Source organism: Falco naumanni, chromosome 10, assembly GCF_017639655.2.
Source record: "Falco naumanni isolate bFalNau1 chromosome 10, bFalNau1.pat, whole genome shotgun sequence".
Taxonomy (NCBI): Eukaryota; Metazoa; Chordata; class Aves; order Falconiformes; family Falconidae; genus Falco; species Falco naumanni.
Window position 1 is genome coordinate 20,533,841 of NC_054063.1, and position 20,349 is coordinate 20,554,189.

At 48.2% G+C, this 20,349-nt stretch overlaps 2 protein-coding genes across 7 annotated transcripts; one reads left to right on the forward strand and one right to left on the reverse strand.

The window, feature by feature from the left end:
* Window positions 1-1,502: 1,502 nt before the first annotated feature.
* Window positions 1,503-11,133, reverse strand: PSMD13 (proteasome 26S subunit, non-ATPase 13). The gene is made up of 13 exons (XM_040607921.1): window positions 10,947-11,133; window positions 10,304-10,382; window positions 9,360-9,394; window positions 9,226-9,281; window positions 8,808-8,851; window positions 8,458-8,544; window positions 7,408-7,579; window positions 6,841-6,920; window positions 6,631-6,756; window positions 5,880-5,942; window positions 4,842-4,922; window positions 3,069-3,185; window positions 1,503-2,323 (listed from the first exon to the last, which is right to left on the reverse strand). The coding sequence occupies exons 1-13, from the start codon at window positions 11,039-11,041 to the stop codon at window positions 2,228-2,230; spliced, it is 1,131 nt and encodes a 376-aa protein (XP_040463855.1). The 5' UTR covers window positions 11,042-11,133; the 3' UTR covers window positions 1,503-2,227.
* Window positions 11,134-11,182: 49 nt separating this feature from the next.
* On the forward strand, window positions 11,183-17,429 carry SIRT3 (sirtuin 3). 6 transcript variants are annotated; one of them, XM_040607915.1, is made up of 8 exons: window positions 11,188-11,424; window positions 11,513-11,648; window positions 12,582-12,779; window positions 13,357-13,589; window positions 13,752-13,852; window positions 14,067-14,228; window positions 14,620-14,829; window positions 16,512-16,649. In XM_040607915.1, exons 1-8 carry the CDS (start codon window positions 11,394-11,396, stop codon window positions 16,530-16,532), a joined length of 1,092 nt encoding a protein of 363 aa, XP_040463849.1. In that variant the 5' UTR covers window positions 11,188-11,393; the 3' UTR covers window positions 16,533-16,649. The 6 variants fall into 6 exon arrangements, with proteins under 6 accessions (XP_040463850.1, XP_040463851.1, XP_040463849.1 ...); XM_040607917.1 differs by lacking the exon at window positions 14,620-14,829 and having other exon boundaries at window positions 11,186-11,424; XM_040607918.1 differs by lacking the exons at window positions 11,188-11,424; window positions 11,513-11,648 and adding an exon at window positions 11,700-12,317.
* Window positions 17,430-20,349: the final 2,920 nt, after the last annotated feature.

Consider the following 20,349-nt stretch of genomic DNA (forward strand, 5'->3'; position numbering starts at 1 on the left):
ACTGTTGTAATGCACTTAGACTGCAGATCTTCACACTCACTTCAGTGACCTGCTCAAAAATTTACATACAAGCAAGCACTCCCCACAGTACAAGAGTTGTCAAAGTAGTCTCAGGAGAGCACACTTGTACCATTTCAACAGCAACATTTCGGGAGTTTTGATGCTCATCTAAAGCAACAGCAGCCCTACGACACACAAGCTTTGCCGCACAGCTGGCATTTTATTTACTCCTAACATGTAGTGACATGACACTGCTAAGGAGATTGTACTTTTAAAGCCTTTTTCCTGTCCTTAGCCACAAAACAAAGGGAACATTTTTCTGATCTCAACACTTGTCTCCTCCACGTGCTCTTTGAAGTCAGTAAAAGTGACATCAGGAACGAGCTTTGGAAGGCAAAATGAAGCATGAACTAGGGAAAGTCAAACTGCACCCCACAGAACACAGCACGGCTCTGCACGCTTCAGCAGCTGAACCTGCAAGGGCAGAGCAAAGTGACCGAACTGATGGGCTGGACAGGGAAGAGGCAGGCATTCAGACCTGGACAAATCCAAAACATGAAGGAATTTAGGCCAGAATTTATTAGAGGCAGAAGGGTGGAGGGTGACCAGGCACAGGATCTGACAATTGGGGTGTTTATTCATTTTATAAACCTGAAGTCTCCCTTGCCTGCGACATCTTCATACCTGCACAGCAGCCTGGCATCAGCCACGTGCCTGCTTTTTTCCATTGCCAACATTAAACCCTCAGAGTCAAGACAGAAAAATATAAAAATTCGAGTGGTACAGTTTGTCAGGGCGATACCAGAGAATCCAACTGATAACCAGAGCTCTGGAATCACAGCAGTAACCAAACTGGCAGCGTGAAGCAAGAATGGATACACTGATAAACCATGCTTCTTGAAGCACAGATACACCACCAGCAGCATTTAAAGATCTACTTACATTCCGAGTAATTCAACCAGGTATTCATTCAATTTAAAGTTACTGTTATAACCCTTAGTGTAGTTTGCCATTACTGCCTTATAATCAGGAGTATTACACATCCAAACGGATACTTGGAGGCAGCCCCCAGTTCAGATCTGCGTTTGTTTCAAATTCTTGATGTGTGCAATTATCTTCCATCCCTATAAAGGCATCGCAGTAGGGCAAAACAATTACATTACAGAAAGCTTTTGAAGTAGCAGTTGTTAAGAGGCAAGAGCAGAACAAGAACTTGTTGTCTCAGGCCTTCTTTAGGCCTTTTCAGGCAGTAATGATTATTCAGCTTGAGAAAAGGCATCAGGACAACAGTTTCCCACAAAAGAAAGGAACTTGACAAAGTACGTACCAAGGTACTACATGCTAAGTAAACTACATACCGATCCCACTGGCGATTAACAGGCTGTTTAAACCTGTGTTGTTCTTGGACAGAGTTTTGTAACATGAAATCTAAAAGGAAGCGTATTTTTAAATGGATCAGAGGCTCAACTGCATGTTACGAAGACTACAAACTACAGAAAAGGGAAGGCAGAGAAGTTTATTCCAGCAATACTGCTGCAACTCACTTTAGCACAAAGTGTTCATAAAAGACAACCACCCCAAAAGTATATAAAAACACATCCACTAAACGGTAATCCTGGAAAAAACCCTTTGATGGAGTAAACACTCCCTCTACTGCAGATGAGGAGGAGGGGTTGTGGAGAAAGAGGGCAAAAGGAGAAAGATGATTTCAGTAATGCTGCCTTCGGGCTGCTGCAGGGGCAGGGGGAGAGAGGTTACCAGGGAAGGTCGCGCCTTCCTAAGGCCAACGCCACCAAGTAACACCACGTACACTGACGGTCAGGCACCTCTCTAGCACGTTCTCATAAAGGAACTTCTGCTACCCCTGTACCCGGCAAACAGCCTCCGCTCCCGCAACATGCAACAAGCATCACATCCTCCCCCAACAGCCTGATAGCAAGACTGATCAGCCAGCCACCGCGGAGCCTCTGTCCTCCTTTCATGAGAGCGGGATGGGAGCTCTCGTGGTCAGTGCCACCAATGATAGCGCATAGGGAAATCTTGACTCCAAGCACCAAAGGGTTACACAGCAAAAGGCCACTTACTCCTCCAAACAAGCGTCAAAAAGCTGCTCTCCCCTCTGCCCACCCACCCCCCTTCAATATAATTCAGTACAGAGTCAGTGGTCTGAGTGCTGCTAGCGTCAGTAGCAGTAGAAGTTACTCTCCCAGGGGTAGTGCAAGGTCCTCTATGTCAGGATGTCGTGAGCTTGGTGCTCCACCAACATCTCCATGCTTCTCACATCTGTGCACCAGAACTCCAGGCGGTCTTTCATTCCTTTGATCTGCAAGGCAAGTCCACAATCACTTTAATGCACCAACCACCAGAAATACCAATATTCACATTTAAGGACAAACCCTAGAGATCCCTAACAACTTCTCAAAAACCCATACATCTAGAAAAGACGCTACTTCACATCTTTTACCATCAAAATAGCAATGTTGAAAGTTAAATTGAAATGCACTAAAGGAATTATTTGCAGCTAGTGTTCCATGTACCAAATCTGTTTTTTTAAAGGTGAAAGGCACCCTATACAGTCTCCTAAAACATTACGAGGATGAACTTGAGAAGCTCAGCACCTTTGTCTTTATCACCCTGAACTTCTCAAGACAAGCGTGCTGCCTACAACCCAGAAACTCCAAGATTTTGCTTCATGCATTCAGGCTTGAGGCAGCCACACTGATGTCTGCATCCTTCTGAAGAACACAGCCATAGCATTTGAGCAGCTTTCAGAAGAGAAGCGTCACCAATATCCTGTTCCATCTCCTGACAGGTTTTTAACTACTTACTGCAAAACGCAGATACAAAATGCGCCCAAGGTGTGTATACACAAGGTAAAAGCTGAAGGCAACAATGTAAAAAGGAATGAGGAAAAGTTGATATACTTCCTCGCTCCTTGAGCATCTTCAAGTACCACCAAGGAGAGTAATTCCCAGACAGCGACCCTTGACAGTTCTGATTTTAATTTCCAGGTCACCTCACACGACAAAACAAGTTAGCACTGCCTTAACATTCAAGATGGTCATTACCTGTTGTAAATCCAACACGCGCGGTTGTACCCATGTCATGTGCACCCTCTTATCGACTTCATCGATACTGCCCTTCACCAAGCCTACCGAGAGCGCCTTCATCACCAGCAGTTCCACCTGAAAATTAAAAAAAATAATTAAAGGAAACAATTGAGAATCACCCAGTTTCCCCCGAGAGAAACAAAACCTTTAGACAGCACCTGCTTTTGGAAGACTGTTTACTGCACACAGCAAAATCAAAAGCAACTGCAGCCTGTCTCACACCCATCCCCTTCTAGGTTATAATACTGCCTTGAGACTTGACATCTAAATATACAGGAGAGATTTCTTCTCCCTAAGAGCAGTTTTTTTCTTTTCTCTGAAATCCCAGGAAGAGCAAGGTAATTGGAAAAAGCCAACATGGATTTACCATGGGTAAGATCTGCATGACCAATCGGATTGCCTTTTTAGCTTAAATAACTTGTTCAGTGGTCGAGAAGAATGCTGTAGGTGTCCTGTACCTTTCTCTTAGCAGAGTGCTCAACAAAACCTTCTACCACATCCTTGCTGACAGGCTGGTAGACTATGGAATGGACAAGCCACAAGAGGAGGGGAAAACCTGCTGAACTACCAACCTCAAACAAGAGTGGTTAGAGGCTTCAACAGGCAGCTGGTCATGACTAGCACTCCTTAGGGACTGATATTGAGACTGACACTATTTAGTTGTCTTTAAGCTAGCCTGATGACAATTCCACGGATGATACCAAACCGGCAAGGAGATGTAGATGTACTGGAAATTAGAGCTACCATGAAGACAGACCTCAAGAGATTGCACTAACATGAATCCCATGAAGTACAGTGAAGATAAACATGGAGTCCGACACCTGAGATCAAACGATCCCAAGCCACAGCACTGACTGGCTGCAGCATACCCTGAATATCCTCAGCAAAGCATACTGTGATGGATAAAGTCTGGCAGGCACAGGAAACTGTGCAAGAGCCAGGGGTGCTCCCCTACAGCAGCAAAGGGGAACAGTGTCCTGGTCTGCATCAGCGAGAACACAGCCAGTGGATCAAGGGATGCAATTATTCCACTCGGCACTCGTGGGAGCACACCTGCAGCACTGTATCCAGCTTTGCTTCACCCCCTTCCAGTTTAAGGGGGACACTGTAAAACTGGAGAGAGTCTAACAATGGGCCACCATGGTTAGGAGGCCAAGAACCTGACATTATGAAGAAATCTAATTTGTTGAGCCTAGACAAGAGGTAGCTTGGGAAATACCTCAATCACAGTCTTTAGTACCTAAAGGCCGTAACACAGAAAGTAAGAGATACTATTTTCATAAGGATGCACAGTGAAAGGACAAGAGACCACAGGCAGGATTTGCTTCAGTAGGGACTACGTCTGGATAACAGAAGAAAATTCTTCACCATGAGAAAAATTAAATATTAGTGACATTTCCCTCTTACTGACAAAATATTCAAGACAGGCTTGGCAGGGCCCTACATAACCTAATCCAAACACCTGCTTTCAGGAGCAGGTGGGAACAGATGACCTACAGAGCTCTCTTCCAACTTAAAGACTATGACTAAAAATCTTCAAAAATATATTTACCGAGAAACAGGAGCACCAAGCAGTGAATTCCTTCTTAAAAAAGAAAGGGGTTCTTCAAATGCACAATAAGAGGGGAGAACATTTCTACTTAAGAATTCACCTACAGGAGTAGGTCTATCCAGACACTTTCAGAGCTTCAGAACTTAGACATTAATAAGTTTGTCTAAAGCTGAACTCACCTCATTCACGGTGACTTTGGCACTCTTGGCAATCTCCTCAAAAGTGAGCTGCCTGTGATTGGCCGGTCGGGTAAAAGTCATCTGAATTCAAGTAAACAAAACAAAAAATAAATCCCACATGATTTTAGTCTTTTCCAACAGTGTGCACAACCTCCCTCACACTGCCCTGCTGAACTCTCCACCTGCAGTAGCAACTGCATTTCTCCTATTCAATAAAAATGCATTTTTCTTTGAAGTATTTATGTCAGCAGAAAGGAAGAGTGCTGCTCCTTCCTGCACACACACCTTACTGCTCCAAGCCACAAATTTCCTAGGCAACAACATTAATCTCCAAATAAAGCAGATACATCTGTGTTAGAACATCTCTGTACATACCACGTCCCTGAGACAATGCAGTACTTACAGGTGGTAAAACTCATTCACAATAAAACACCAGAAATGGAATATATATATACACATTAACATACACACATATTGGTATATGGGTGTGTATAAACATATTACACCTCAGGCAACTCAGTATTTAAGTTTTTTAAAAAGATCCAGGGCCATGGAGGTTTATACAGCAGTATTATTTGGTAACAACAGAGCCAAAGCCTTCAAGTGACAGGAAAGAAACTGTTTAAACCGTTAAGGTTACCTATCAGGGAAAGGATTTTCAGCCCTTAGGAAACTAAGATTTTAAGTGTTTAATTTGTTAAACTAGAACATACTTTAAGAGTTATCATTTCAGATACCATCCTCAAGATGCAAAGCCTGCTCTTTCCTTCCGCAGCTCCAACATCCTGCCTGAAAGAGCACATTCTTGAAACTAGAGACAAGCCCTTACAAAGTGCTTTCCCCTCCCCCCCCCCGGCAAGGGTACTGCCTTCTGGCACCACCTAGAGGCAAAGTTTGCAGTCAGGTATTTATACCCACGAGTTTCTGAATGAATGCATTGAGAGAACAGAATATTCAACACTGCTACCCCCACCAAAAGGTAGTTGGAGCAGTCCCGCTTCATTTCCCATATTTAACACATCACAGTTCTCAGCTCACCTCCATAAGACATAGCAGTTGAATCTTTTGCAGCAGAAGTGCTTCATTTGCAGCCAGATCTGGCTGTAAGAGGATAAAATAGAACAAGTTCATTGTTACTTCCCCCACCTCAACACATACACACTCAGGGGAAAACAGCATGTTACACACATGAGTAAGTCACATGGGGACCCACTACCTTCATTTAAAAGGAAGGCGGCCACTACAAGCCACCCACTGCCTGATAACGGTTCCATAACACAAGTGTTAAGAACTGCACAAAGCAGGCAACCTTTTATCAAAGGGCACAGCCTTGCCCAAGCAGACATACAAGCCCACCTGTAAATCACTCTGTGCTGATAGTTTCTGGTACAGCCAGTGTAGTTAATATCCAACAGCACTGTTTTCCTCAGACTTCCCAGAACGCAAGGGAAAGCCACTATTTTACGTTGGAAGCAGTTTAATACTGGGAGTGAATGGCATTACGGAAATTAAATCAGAATTATCCTCCTGTGTGCAGCACTGCATGATGTTTTTGTTTGCTTTGGATCACAAAAGATTTCTCTTTGCTTCTTTCAATCAACCAGACACAGAGGAAAGATTAGAGAACTAATGATATGTATCAAGATGAAAGAAACATTACTATGCTATGATTAAAATTATACCAGTGCACCAGAGTCAGGAATTCTTAAGGCAAATGTGTTCAGAATCTAAGTGTCCTCCCTAAATACTGAGCTTAGGCCTTAAGCAATACAGCAACTCATTCACCCACCTGCTGACCCCATGCTGACTTCAAAGCCTGAAACGTCTCTACATTACCACTGTTGAAGGCATAAAGCGTGTCAATCAGCCACTGCCGATCAGTGTTTCTCAGGGACTCCAGAACTGGGTGCATCAGCTGCAGAAACCGGGCAGGATAGTGTTAATAAGGTAAAATAAATTCCTGATACTCAACAGCTGAAGCAACAAAGCCCCAACTTACCAGCTCCCCAAAGTTATAAACACCTTCTCCCAAGAGCCCTGCCAGTCCCAGGGTAAAGGCTCTCTCCTGCTGCTCTGATACTGGAAAAAAAACAAAACAAACAAAACACTAAACCAACAAAAATAGTTTGAATGAAACAGCAGCCTAAGCCCCATTAATCCTTCCCTCACTCTCCTCTCTGTACCTGCGTTAGATCACTCCCAGCCCTACTTCTCATCCTCTCCCAAGCCTGAAATTCAGAAGCCTGCAGTAACCACAGCAGCAGCAAAAAAGAAAAAAAGGGCTACTTTTTCAATCTCTAGTGAAGATTTTGGGGAACTAGAACAAACTATCTCTTCTGGTGGGGGCACTTCCCCTCTCCCATCACCCCAACATAGCTTAGGAACAGAATCCTACTCAGCCATTCTTGTGGGTTCCTCCTCTTTCCAGCTAGATCCTGGCCCAACTACAGCAGATTCAAAATAACACTGAGAAAACCTGTTCTCTGCCAGCACGTGTATTTAGATTGAAGTGATAAATCAGAGAATGAAAACTGGGAATTTCTGTGCTTGGCAAAGGAGAAGTTACCTGGCAGATCTTTAACATCAATGCATCCCAGAAACCGCAGAGCATCCTTATAGTAAGAGGCATGGTTCCCAATTGTCTGATAATACTTGCTGGAGAGATCATAGAAGCGGCTGTGAACTGAAGTCACCCCAGGGAGATTGTTCAGCATCTCCTCAACCTCCTCAATGGTCTCCTAGAGGAGGGGAAAAAACCTGCTTGTTACAGATGAAGGAACACCTCACACACCTCCGTGTTCCTGGCCTTCTACTTCACCACTGTGAAGCAGCCTTACTGTAACAGCTACAGCATTCCTGTGTGGTCCAGAAGTAACACCCACCCGGTAGTAAAGCAGAGACCACAGCATTAAAAATAAAGCAATGGCATTCTCCCTTTACATAGTAGTTAGGTTAGGAAAAAAAACCCCAAACCTCAAAAAGACAACCCTGCAGCTCAACTGTATTTATATACACACACACGCTTTATATATACTTACACCCATCAAACTTTGTACTTGCTCTAAGGGACATAAAGCTGCACTGCATGAAAAAAACCCTCATCTTAGGTTTGAGAGACAGTTCTAAAAAGAGCCAAGAGATGAAAAAACCCAACATGCTTAGCACAGGAAATGATACACTAATTCAGTCATCGCTAGCAGTTCACCAACAAGTAGCATATATACTGTCGAGTTCGTGAGACCCTCTAAGCTGCAAACTGGAATATATAAAGATTTTTATTTTTCTCCCCCCTCTCTTTCAAGCTGTGCACACCAACAGCTGCAGTGAGCAGCTGCAGGCCACCAATAAGCAACAGCACCTGAAAGGCTACATGCATCAGAATCTTACTGAAACATCAAAGATTTGTTCGTAAGTACTACCCGTGCACTGTTATGGCCTACAAACCGTAAAGCAGAACTCCAGGTCTTCCTGGAAATCCCAAGAACTGCAAATTTATCAAATTCTCATTTAGAACTGAGGCACAGACACAGGCACATCCGTGCTGTGGCTATGGCTGAAGAGTGTCACAGTGCTCCAAAATACCTCAACGCTTGAACTACCTGAGTCATCACCTCACCTTGGTGACCTGCAGGTCTCCAATGTTCAGCTTGAGTGCCCCAATGGCTGTTTTACACAGAATGACTGCTTCATCGCTGCTTTTTACCTGCAGTTACACAAAGATACATCTTTAGAGAGTGTTACCCTTGCAGCCAGGTAGGCTCTTGAAACCTAGATTGCATTGGTTGCATTTCATTTGTTACCATCTTCCTGCATTAAAATACAGAGCTGTTCACTGAGAAAAGGAGTAGGTATTTTCCAGCACAGGTTTCAACATACACGTATCTGCCTCTTCAGCTATACCATATATGCTCAAATGCAAAACTATTCCTGTAGGCGGACTACCAGAAAAAGCAATTTCAAAAATACCTTTTCTCGAGTCTTCTCCAGAAAAGTAAGGGCCACAGTGGGATCTGAAGTAGAGAGAAAAGGAAAAAAAAGCAGCAACATCAGGAATTCCTGTGGAATATACAGAAGAAATATCTCCTTTTACTGGATTCATGAAGACTGGAATATACTTTTTCTGTAGTACACCGCTCAACTTTCAAAAGGTTCTGCTGTCTGTAGGCCTGGCTTTCTGATCGCCAGCCATTTCCCTAGCAAAGCAGTAGACTGGCTACTCTGGATAGCAGCATTCATTTATGCTTTTTGACTTAGCGCTTTTCCTTTTCAATACAGCAGAAAGGCAATAGCTTAACATTGAAGAATTAGCTGTTACTATTAACTAGTCAAACTGCACACACATCGGTTGCTAAAAATACTGTAAGTAACAGGTAAGGACACTTACCTGTCATCTGTCTGACTACATGAAGAATGATCTCTACCAGGGACAAGGGGTTCACCCTAGAACAAAAAGCTCACTGTCAGAACAGTCTCAGTCAACAGTAGGTGACCTAAAAACTTCCAGGCAAACAAACCCACCTGTGTTCAAACTCACTGATGAAGTTCTCATAAAGCTGTGGGCAAAAAGATATTGACAGTCAGGGCAAACAGGTATTTTGTTTCAGCTATGACACTCACTTTTCACTACATACCAATTCATTTTCCAGCAAAGTAGTGGGCATCCAACACAGAAGTTTTTACACCATACAGAATCCAGGAGCCAAAGATTGCTCTTTTTAGATAATTTTATCTCTGCTATTCAAGTAATTCTATCCAACTGCAAGGAGTGATTCCAAGCTAGCAGGTACTAATACATACAGTGCCTTGCTGCTATGGGTTGGGCTGGTGTGTGTCTTCAGTTATGACTGTACAGTAAGCACAGACACAAAGCTTTCAAATTTCTCTTTGCATGCCTTCAGAAAAGAGGTTGTCTCTAGAAACCCATGGCTCTTTACCATGGAAATAACTGTCTCATAGAAAGGTGAATTTTAACCTAAAACCTCAAAGGAGCATGAAAGCTCATTATTACTTGTAGCAGACAGACAATATGCAACTCTGGACTGAGTACACCCTTATCTTCATACCTGGAAGAAGCTTCCACTGGATGAAGTAACCTACTGAATATTTTGAAGCCTTTGTGAACACCTGACAATCCATCCTATGCTTGCAGTTGCAAACCTCTTGTTACAAAAGGGAACTTTTTGTACCTGTACCCTCTCCCCAAAAAAACTTAAGTGAATGAATTTAAAATATCCTTTTGCAGCTTCTAAAATTGACACATTTAATTTTAGCAGAATTTTCACATGCCAATCAAATCCTGCACACTCACATCTAGTGCATAAGCCCCAGAAAGCTGAATTCATCTAGTTTAATAAATCTCCAGAGACAAGTCACAGGCAGCTTATTTTTCACTAGCACAAAAACACCATCACTCAACTTCGCCACAGCAAGATAAACCTCTTGGGAACAATCAAATACTTCACCTTGATGAGTCCATCTCCTTGGGCAAAGCAAGGGTCCTGAACAAAGTCCAAAACTTGCAGAGTCAGCTGGTGCCAGAGTCTTAAAAAACAATAAGGTCTGTCAGCGAGTTCCCACTTTATACCAGCACCTCAGCTCCTGCCACATGCTGTATTTTACACTCAAATCCGTTAGGCTCACCTGTCTCCACGGCTGCTGTGACTAACGACGGAGACAAATGAGAAACGAAACCGGTGACAGACACTCACCCCCCACCCCTCAGGGCACTAATATAAAGTAACCCCAAGAAAAATAACGTGAAAGTCAACTCCCTGATTTTCTACCGCTACATTCGTGCTGCTTAAACGCTTACTAAGTTACCAAAAGGACAGAGGGAGGAGCCTGCTCCTACCCGGGGAGGGCTCATCATCCCAGCGCTTGTATCGTAGGCTCAGCACCGGGCGAGGGCCGCGAAGCCCCGCTCTCCGCGTAACAGCCAAGCCGGCATACGCTGGGCCCCGGGCAGGCGCCCGGCGGGGCACAGCCCCCCAGCAACGCCCCAGAACACCCGGCAGAGGCGAGCGGGAGTCGTGCCGGTCCCCGAGGGCAGCGGCCCGCTCTCCGGGACCGGTGTTATCACAGCCGCGGCCTCCCCCCCCGGCTCACTTCTTGTTGTAGAGCTCCTCCAGACGGTGCCAGACAGCGGCCTGCCCCGGCCCCGAGCTCTGGCTCTGCTGCAGGAAACCCGGCACGTCCTTCATGGCGGCGGCCGGAGGGACGGAGGGGAGAGCAGCCAGCGATGCCGACACCCGGCCGCCCCCGCGCTCGCGGCCGCCGGAAATGCACACTCACTTCCGGCGCCGCGCGGGGCACGCTGGGTACCGTAAGGCCCCGCGGCGCACGCCCCCCCCCCCGCCCCGCGGTAGCCATGGCAACGCCTTGCCCCCCGGCCTTCCCCCCCGCCTCCCCAATCACCCCGAAACGACCCGAATCGACCCAAAACGGGGCGGCGGGGAGAGGCCGGGAGGCTGCCAGAGAGGCGGGCGGGAGGCGGGCGCGCCTACTCGGGGCATTGCGGTAGCGGCGCGGCGGGGCTCGGCCGCTGCCCCGGCCATGGAGCGCGGGGCCCGGCGGCTGGCGGCGGGTGAGCCCGCGGGAGGGGCCCGGCGGGGGCTGGCGGCGGGCATGGGGGGCGCCCCCCGCCCGGTCACCCGCTCTGCGCTTTCTTGCAGCGTGGAGGAGCCTGTGGGAGCGCGGCCGCAGGGATGGCGGCGGCCCCAAGGACGGCGGCGGCGGCCCGGGGCGCCCAGCCCGGCCCCCCCTGCGCGCTGCGCACAGCGAGGCGGCGGCGGGCCCCGCAGCGCCCAGGTAAGGCCGCATGGCTCGGTGGGCCCGGCACCGGCGGTGGAGGTGCCGGGCCCTGCTGCCCGCCGGGCCTCCTCACCGGGGGCCCGACGGAAGGAACCGGCGGCGGCAGCGCGGAGCAGCCGCCTCTCCGCGGGCGGGAGGGTCGCCCCGTGAGGCAGAGCTGCCCGGGGGCTCGGGCAGTAGAGGTTTACCGAACACTGAATGTAGCTCCCCGGGAGCCTGGTCTAACGGGACAGAGCCGTGTCCTTGGGAAGGCCGTGTCGGGCACACCGAGGCCGACACTTAATGAGCTCGGTAATTGCTACTTGCGGGCTGCAGAGATCCAGCAGCCCTCTCTTGGCTTTTCCAGAGTCCCACGTCTCCTCTGGACCGCTCGTAATCTTCCCAGTTAGTGCATGTTGGTGCAGGACAGGCTGTTCCTTGAGACGATAATGACTGTTTTCAGCCCCATCTGTACGTAGTGCTGACCTGTGATTCCTTTAGGCATTTGCTATTTCCACATGGAGCTCGCACACAGAGCCCTTGGGGGATGTAGAGAAATGACCATGTCCGTGCCAGCCTGGGCTGCATTGTCCCAGGGTGACCACATCACCCTACAAACTTCTTGAAACTGAGGACATAGAAGAGTCTTCCATATCCCAAAAGCAGTGTAAATCGACTGTGAGACTTGTGAGTCCCAGTGCTACCGCTCCCACAGCCCTGTGTCCAACCCTGTCTCGCTTGTACCCCTATGACATGGTATTTTTAGATCTGCATAAGAAAGCACAATGGAAAGTATCTGCTGCTGGGGTACAGATTAGACAAACAGTTAAGCTTCCTTCTTGTTAACTAGAACGCGGTCCTACCCAGTGATGAACTTTCTGTGAAATTCTTGTGGTGCATTTCTCCCTGAGCAGTTTTCAGCCTGTTGTGCTTTGTCTCTGTTCCGAGCAGGATCCAAGGGACCAGGCCCTTCTCTCTGTCTGCTGCTGCCAGGGCCATTTTAGGAATGGGCAGGTGGGGAGATGACGGTGGGAAGCAGAAGCTTACCCTGCGGGATGTGGCAGAGCTAATTCAGAAGAAGGAGTGTCGCCGAGTGGTGGTGATGGCTGGCGCTGGGATTAGCACCCCCAGCGGCATCCCGGATTTCAGGTAACACCTCCATCGTTTCATTTGTCCTTTTTCAGTGCTGCAAGGGACAGGATCTTCAGTTTAGATAATGCTGGAGCCTGCTACTCCTCTCACCCTTCCATCTCCTTCTCCAGCCAAAGGCAGGCTGGCATCACCAGTCAGACCTTGCACCATTCCTTGGCCCACATCTTCAGGACAGTTAAGTCATGCCTGTTACTTGATTCCGTGGCTGCACTCGCTCCGCCACCTTGGCCACCAGAGCAGCCTATGTGGCCGTGGCACAGGCTTGAGACACTCCAGCTAAAAGGGAGCGTGGTCTTCACAGCGTACCAGCGTGGCCCTTTCCTCCCTCTGGCTGCAGGCACACCTCTGCAGCTGGGAGAACGTGGGCTGGCAGTGGAACAGGGATGTGAGTCACGTTCTCCTCCTGTGCAGATGTAGTTTCAGCTGCTCTCTCAACAGGCAATGGACAGTACAAAGCAGCCAGAGAGAACCCAAGGACCTGGCTGGCTGCTCTGTCTCATCTCGGCCTGGCTCTGTGGTGGGTGGCATCTTGTCCTGCCTTCTGACTACCAGCCCTGCTCTCCTCTCCTTGCAGGTCCCCAGGGAGTGGCCTCTACAGTAACCTTGAGCAGTACAACATCCCCTACCCCGAAGCCATCTTTGAACTGATGTATTTCTTTGTCAACCCTAAGCCCTTTTTCACTTTGGCCAAGGAGCTCTACCCTGGCAACTACAGACCCAACTACACCCACTATTTCCTAAGACTCCTGCATGACAAAGGGCTCCTCCTGCGCCTCTACACCCAGAATATTGACGGGCTGGAGAGAGGTGAGTTTTCTCTTCCCCATCTCTCAGCAGCAGCGTGCCAGGAAGAGACAGAGGGTGAGAAGCAGAATGGGAGGCAGGACTGGGGGAGTGCCCAGTTAATGTGGAGTTTCTGGTTCAGTCCACTGATGCTGAGCTGGTCCTCTCCTACACACTGTGTTCCAGTTGCTGGGATCCCTCCGGATAGACTGGTGGAAGCTCACGGCACATTTGCCACTGCCACTTGCACGGTCTGTCGAAGGAAGTTCCCAGGAGAGGACTTCAGGGTGAGTGGTCACAGTTTGGGCACTGACACATAAATTAATAGAAGGAGGAGAACCTATTGCAGGCCTGTTATTTTTCCCTCCGGGCCAAGAGGTTTTATTGGAGGGGACCAGACTTGGGGCTGAATGTTGCTGTGAGGATGTGTTGTGGTTCTGACCCTGCTTGTACAGGTATGCGCTGCCCTGTAACCAGTGGTGTTGGGTGCTCTTGCTTCAGGGGGACGTCATGGCAGACAGGGTCCCTCACTGTCCCGTCTGCACTGGAGTCATCAAGCCTGACATTGTGTTCTTTGGCGAGGAGCTCCCGCAGCGCTTCTTCCTGCATGTGACAGACTTCCCCATGGCAGACCTGCTTTTCATCATCGGAACATCCCTAGAGGTCTGGGACAAAGGGAAACCCTGGCTCACAAGGAGAAAAAGGCACATGGAAAACAGGGCCCAAGGGGACTCGGGAGGAGAGAGAGGGTTTAGAGGAGAAGGCAACAACCTGGTAAAATAGAGGTAAAATTTGAAGTGGCAGGGTAAGAGGTAGGGTGCACGTGCTCTGAGACCCCCTGAAAACCTTGTGTGGTCCTGGAGAGCAAGAGATGAGTTTCGTGGGTGCCTGAGGAAAGACCACCAGTGGCATCCACAGCCTGTTCAAAGCTGAGGTCGCTTAGCCCACAGTGGGAGAACCGTTAAACACAGTGGTTACAAGCTTAAGGTGCTGTGAATTCGTGCCCTCAGCGAGGTGACGGTTTCTCTCTGCTCCTTGGGTTGCCTTCCTTCAGGTGGAGCCCTTTGCCAGCCTAGCAGGAGCTGTTCGCAGCTCCGTTCCCCGAGTCCTGATCAACCGAGATCTCGTAGGACCCTTCGCCTGGCAGAAACGCTACAATGACGTAGCCCAGCTGGGGGACGTGGTCAGTGGGGTCGAGAAGCTGGTGGATCTGTTGGACTGGAACGAAGAGATGCAAACACTAATTCAGAAGGAAAAAGAAAAGGTGGGAAGGGGCTCAGAGCCCTGCCTCCCTCCCTCAGCCTCTTCATTCCTTGTGCTGGCGTTATTCCAGGGGGAGCAGGTTTGTTTGCTGGGGGTTAGACCTGCACCACAGACACAGCCATGCCTGCAGCCTGCATTCACAGAAAAGGACCACAGAAAGTGCAAAAAGGTTTAAAAAAAAAAAAAAAACAAAATGAAAATTCAGTGCTGTTTCACAGCAAAAGTGCCACAGAGCAGTGCTGCATTGATGAATGTTTCAGGGGTAGAGAAGGGGAGGATGCAGATCTTCCAACCTCAGATGAAATAGGAATATTGAAAAAGTCAGGCTCTGGGTTGAACGAGAACACTTTAGGGCTTCTTCAAGCAACAACCCACTCAATTACTGAAAAGCTTCCTGTTGATTTTGTCTGGTTTTTCAGTTTGTTCCCAAATACACTGAAAAAGCCCTATAGACAAAGGTATAGTTTCCTGGAGCTGGAAGCCACCAACCAGAAAATCCCCTCTGTCACCTGTACCAAATATCCAGTACAATCTTCTAAGTCAGCAGAGGACCCGCCTTTGTACTTACACAAGACATGGGCATGCTCTTCTTCAGGCAGCACTTCCCCCAGATGTGTGCAAGGAGACTGGAAAAACTCCACTAAATTGTGCAGACACACAGTGGGATGCGCTCTCGGGTGCTGAAGCTGCTGTTCAGGCACTGGCTTTTACACTCTCCCTGGCTGAGAGCCTGAGCAATGGCACATTAACATGAATAACTCCTGAACTAAACCAAAGAGCAGAGCCACACCTCCACTTAGTGGAGCTTTCCTCTTTCTGTATGTTCGCTTAGTAGTCTTGGTTTCATTTCTAGCGATTTTTCTGGTCATCGTGAGAAATAAATAATAGCAGTAAAAAAAAGGGAAGCTCTAATCATGCTGTGTCTGAGACCGAACTGAAGTGCTCTGCAGTGGCTAGGCATGCAATGAACAGCAAACAGCAGGCAGGAGTGAAGGTACCTGTGTTTCACCTGAGAGCACTGAATTGTTAAAGGCATTTTCCTCCACTGGTCATTTATTTCCCTGTGCCATTCTTGCATCTGTAATCTTCCAGGATCTTCAGAAGTGAAAAATTGTAGGAGAACAAGTTTTTAATTACTTTGAATTTAGTGCTAATATTAGTTATTACATTAATATAGACATCCTGGGAAGATTTTTCCACATTTGGCATTGCTTTTTAAAATTTGAGCAGAAGTTGTAACTTGTGGGCCAGGCCAGCTCTTCTGCTTGTGTAAATGGGCACAGCGGTAGGGTTCTGCCAGCTCACCATAGTAAGAAGCTGGCGTTTTTTTAACAGATACGCTGTCTGTACATGAGTTCCTCGACTCAAGACAAAATCCGGCTTTAAAATTCCCATTTTAACGTTCAGGTTGTTTTTCTTTCATCAGATCATGGGGTAGGAATGAATAGGAACATTAGTCGTCTTGTCAGGTTTTTGATTTTCCACTACAAACCATTTTGCATTTGTATGAGATCAACCAGCCCTTGGTTTAATGCTCTGTGCTGCTCTAAATCACTGATGCAGATGTGGTAAAACACAAAATCCTTCTCGTTCTGGGTGCTAGGAAGCATTGCTGGCTGAGCTAACAGGGGCTAGAGGGTATGAAACACCCTAGCGAACACTGTGTGGTCTTTCTATTTTTAGCTGGATGCAAAAGACAAATAGGACAGCTGGCTCCCTGCTGCTGGAGAGCGATGTTCACCTTGAAAAGGAGAGACTGTCATGCCCAGCACGGGCAGAGAAAAGAGACTGTGGCAGGGAGCGGTGGAAGAGGCCATCCGGCTCTGCAGCAGCAAATCCACACAGAACTGGCACGCTGGGGAGGAGGGGATGCCCGTGGGTCAATCCAGCTGGGCTGGAAGCGGAGCAGAGAGGCCTTCGCCCATGACGGAAGGGAAGCTGAAGGGAAAGAAGCCCAAATGCCAAGCTGGAGACTGGCTCTGCACATGAAGGCTTTCCTGCCTGAGACTTCAGAACAGTTGATGTAGCCACTGCTCCCTCCTTGTCTTGCTTCATGTTGGCACCTGCTAGGAGAGGCTTGCCTCTTCCGTGGCCCTGGCCGTCACTCCATCAGCGCACCATTTGATGATGTCCAGCCATGAGAACTTCACCAGTAACTGGCTGGAAGCTCGTGGGCTTGTGCCAGCATGTCGGACGAGCTGTGCACGGGCAGCTTGCCATTTGGGTCTCCCTCCTTCCGAGCCGTCCAACCTTGGAGACCCTCAGAGGGCCTGGCTTTCAGCGAGCAGGAGTTGAAAATGCCATGAAGGTCAGGCCTTGAGGCAAGGCAGTCTGGAGCGAGTGTTCCAGCTCCCCACATGTACCAACTCCCTTCACAGCTCCTCCTCAGATACTCTTCTCTTAGTCATGATCTTTCAGCTGCTGCAGACTTGTAGTGTTTATTCTTCAGATGAAAACTCTGCTAATCAGGGGACAAATGCTATCAGGGCTGGAGGGGAGCTTGTCCCCCATTCCTGTTCAGGAACACACCAGCTTGAGCTGCTGGAAGAGTTTTGAATCGGTGTAGTGTTAATTATTTAATAATAAAGAGTTTTAATTCTTTTGCTGATTTCACCTGCGGGTTTTTCTGTAAACTTCGCACCTTCCCTAGTATTCTAACACATTCCATGGCACTCACCACCACTCCTTTCACCTGCTTTTTTATTATTTTTTTTTCTTTTTAACCTTACACAAGTACCTTTCCTCCCTGTAACTGCTGTCCCAGAGAGGGGCAGCATCAGTCAGAGCACTGCAGTGATGTCCTGCTCCTTCCCGAATGTGTCCTAGCAGATGTACTTTGCATATCACTGGCACAGCAGGGCCTCTTCCCTGCCATGGAGCATGAATTTCATCACCCCAGCACCTAAATGTGGCTGTAGAGATTGAAGTCACACTCAGGTGGCCCTGGCTGATCCATATGCTTATCACAGCAACTGTTCTAGAGGCAGCCCTGGCTCAGTACCAGCTCTAAACAAGCACAACAAAATGCAAAGCATTTTGTGCCACCGTCTTGTTATGGTTCCAAGCAAAGGGAATAAAAGCATTTGAGCACACAGCTGTGTCTTACCAACACAGCACTGGAACACTGTTACTTCTATGCCTGAAAGCTCTTCACATGGCAAAGCTAGAGCCTCAAAACACTGTCTCTTATGGCTATCTGTTTATGTAATTAGAAGGTTTTGGACCTAATACTCATCCGCTATAAATCAGACTAGCCCCAGGGATCCCACAGAATCCTGGTACAATACTGCTAATGCTACAGGAACAGAGCTCTGCACTTGGTGTCCTAGCTGCTTCCTTAGAATCACAGAATCATTGAGGTTGGAATAGACCCTTACGGTCCTCGAATCCAACCATTAACCCAGCACTGCCAAGTCCATCACTAAACCACATCCCTAAGCACCATATCTATATGTCTTTTAAACACCTCCAGGGCTGGTGACTCCACCACCTCCCTGAGCAGCCTGTTCCAATGCTTGACAACCCTTTTGGTGAAGAAATGTTTTCTAATACCCAATCTAAACCTTCCCTGGCACAACCTGAGGCCATTTCCTCTTGTCCTGTCACTTGTTATCTGGTAGAAGAGATGAACCCCCACCTGCCTACACCCTCCTTTCAGGCAGTTGTAGAGAGCGATAAGGTCTCCCCTGAGCCGCCTCCTCCTCCAGGCTGAACAGCCCCAGTTCTCTCAGCCACTCCATGTAAGACTTGTGTTCCAGCCCCTTCCCCAGCTCCATTGCCCATCCCTCGACACACTCCAGCCCCTCTACGTCCTTCTTGCAGTGAGGGGCCCAAAACTGCACACAGGGTTTGAGGTGCAGCCTCACCAGTGCCGATTACAGGGGGACAGTTGCTGCCCTGGTCCCACTGGCCACACTGTTTCAGATACAAGCCAGGATGCTGTTGGCCCCCTTGGCCACCTGGGCATACAGCCGGCTCATGCCCAGCCAGCTGTCAACCAGCCCCCCCAGGGCCTTTCCCACCAGGCAGCTTTCCAGCCGCTCTGCCCCAGTCCGCAGTGCTGCCTGGGGCTGGTGTGACCCACGTGCAGGACCCCGCACTGAGCCGTCTTGAACCTCGTACAACTGGCCTCGGCCCATCGGTCCAACCTGTCCAGATCCCTCTGCAGAGCCTTCCTAGCCACAAGCAGATCAACTTCCCAACTTGGTGTTGTCTGCAAACTTACTGAGGGTGCACTCGATCCCCTCATCCAGATCATTGATACAGACATTAAACGGGACTGGCCCCAGCACTGAGCCCTCAGGAACACCACTCATGACCGGTTGCCAACTGAAAGAAAGGTTGAACAAGAAAAAGAAAGGTTTAAGCAAGTCTAAATGCCTTGAAGGTAGGTTTGAACAAGCTCGCATTCAGATGAGCAGACTTGTTTATCCAAATGCACAATTTAAATACAACTGCATGTTCCTCCTTGCAGCCAGACCAGCCCAGCAGCTGCATTTGAACGCACAGCCGCAAGAAGAATGGTTGTTCTCTCACTTTGCAGAGCCTCATGGCACATTGCTTTGCAATGAAAACTGTGGCAGCATCTTGTTTTTAAAACATACCCTGTTCACAAACCCTCACTCCCAAAGCCCCCTGTGCCAAGTTCAGCCCTTGCACCAGGGCTTTTCAAAGCAGGGCCTGTCAGTTGCAAGTCAGGAGTTTAAGCACAACAGAGAAACAGAATACGATACCAGAAGCGCTGCATTAAAGATACACACCCTTACTTTTCCTTTTGCATGGAAAGCTTTAAGAGATGGAGAGACAGAGGTCTGCATCTTCACATGGAAGGTCTGCAGTGAGGGGTTTTGCTAGTTATTAAATAAAAAAAATAAAAAAAGAAGGGGAGAGATGCAGTTGGCCTAAAAACTCCAGCTGCAATACACTGACACTATTCTCATGACAGAAGCCTATCCACAAATTTTAGTGGGTCAGTTTTACATAAATTTTGCATACCCCTGGGAGAGCCTGGGACTTAATCATAACTACTGAAAAAATTTTTAATCACTTATGAATAAAACTAAATTAAGTATACCTTCAGCTTTTCATGTCATAGAGGCAGTCTTCAGAAAACAAGCACCGACTCCTAAAAATACACAGGCAGAAATACTTGCAAACCCTCTGCTCACCTCGGCTGCACACCGGCAGCCTCCCCAGACCCAGCTTTCCTGGGTGCCCTGTATTGTGCCCCACTGGGGAGCCTGGTCAGCCAGTCTGCCTTCCCACCAGAGCCCCAGCTCTGCTGCACGTGCTGCCCTGTGGGGACTCAGAAACCTCAGCAAAGCCAGATCATTGAGGGTGGCCCACGTCCTGCAAAGGCTGAGCAGCAAATCCCCACTGCACAGACAGAAAATAGAGCTGATGTGCACAATTTTCAACCATTACAGAGCATTTATAGAGGAGATGAGGAACAGTCCTATAAACAACCGTGTGTTGTGAGGCCTGAGGGGTCGAGCTAAAATAGTTTTCCAATCCTCAGGCT

Excerpts from the sequence above, each read along its gene's own strand:
- PSMD13 (XM_040607921.1), bottom strand. The coding sequence starts at position 11,041 with ATGAAGGACGTGCCGGGTTTCCTGCAGCAGAGCCAGAGCTCGGGGCCG. Across the intron at positions 6,757-6,840 it reads TTTATAACTTTGGGGAGCTG|CTGATGCACCCAGTTCTGGA; the intron begins GTAAGTTGGGGC and ends CGGTTTCTGCAG. Across the intron at positions 5,943-6,630 it reads AGTCAGCATGGGGTCAGCAG|CCAGATCTGGCTGCAAATGA; the intron begins GTGGGTGAATGA and ends ATCCTCTTACAG.
- SIRT3 (XM_040607915.1), top strand. The coding sequence starts at position 11,394 with ATGGAGCGCGGGGCCCGGCGGCTGGCGGCGG. Across the intron at positions 11,649-12,581 it reads GCGGGCCCCGCAGCGCCCAG|GATCCAAGGGACCAGGCCCT; the intron begins GTAAGGCCGCAT and ends TGTTCCGAGCAG. Across the intron at positions 13,590-13,751 it reads TATTGACGGGCTGGAGAGAG|TTGCTGGGATCCCTCCGGAT; the intron begins GTGAGTTTTCTC and ends ACTGTGTTCCAG.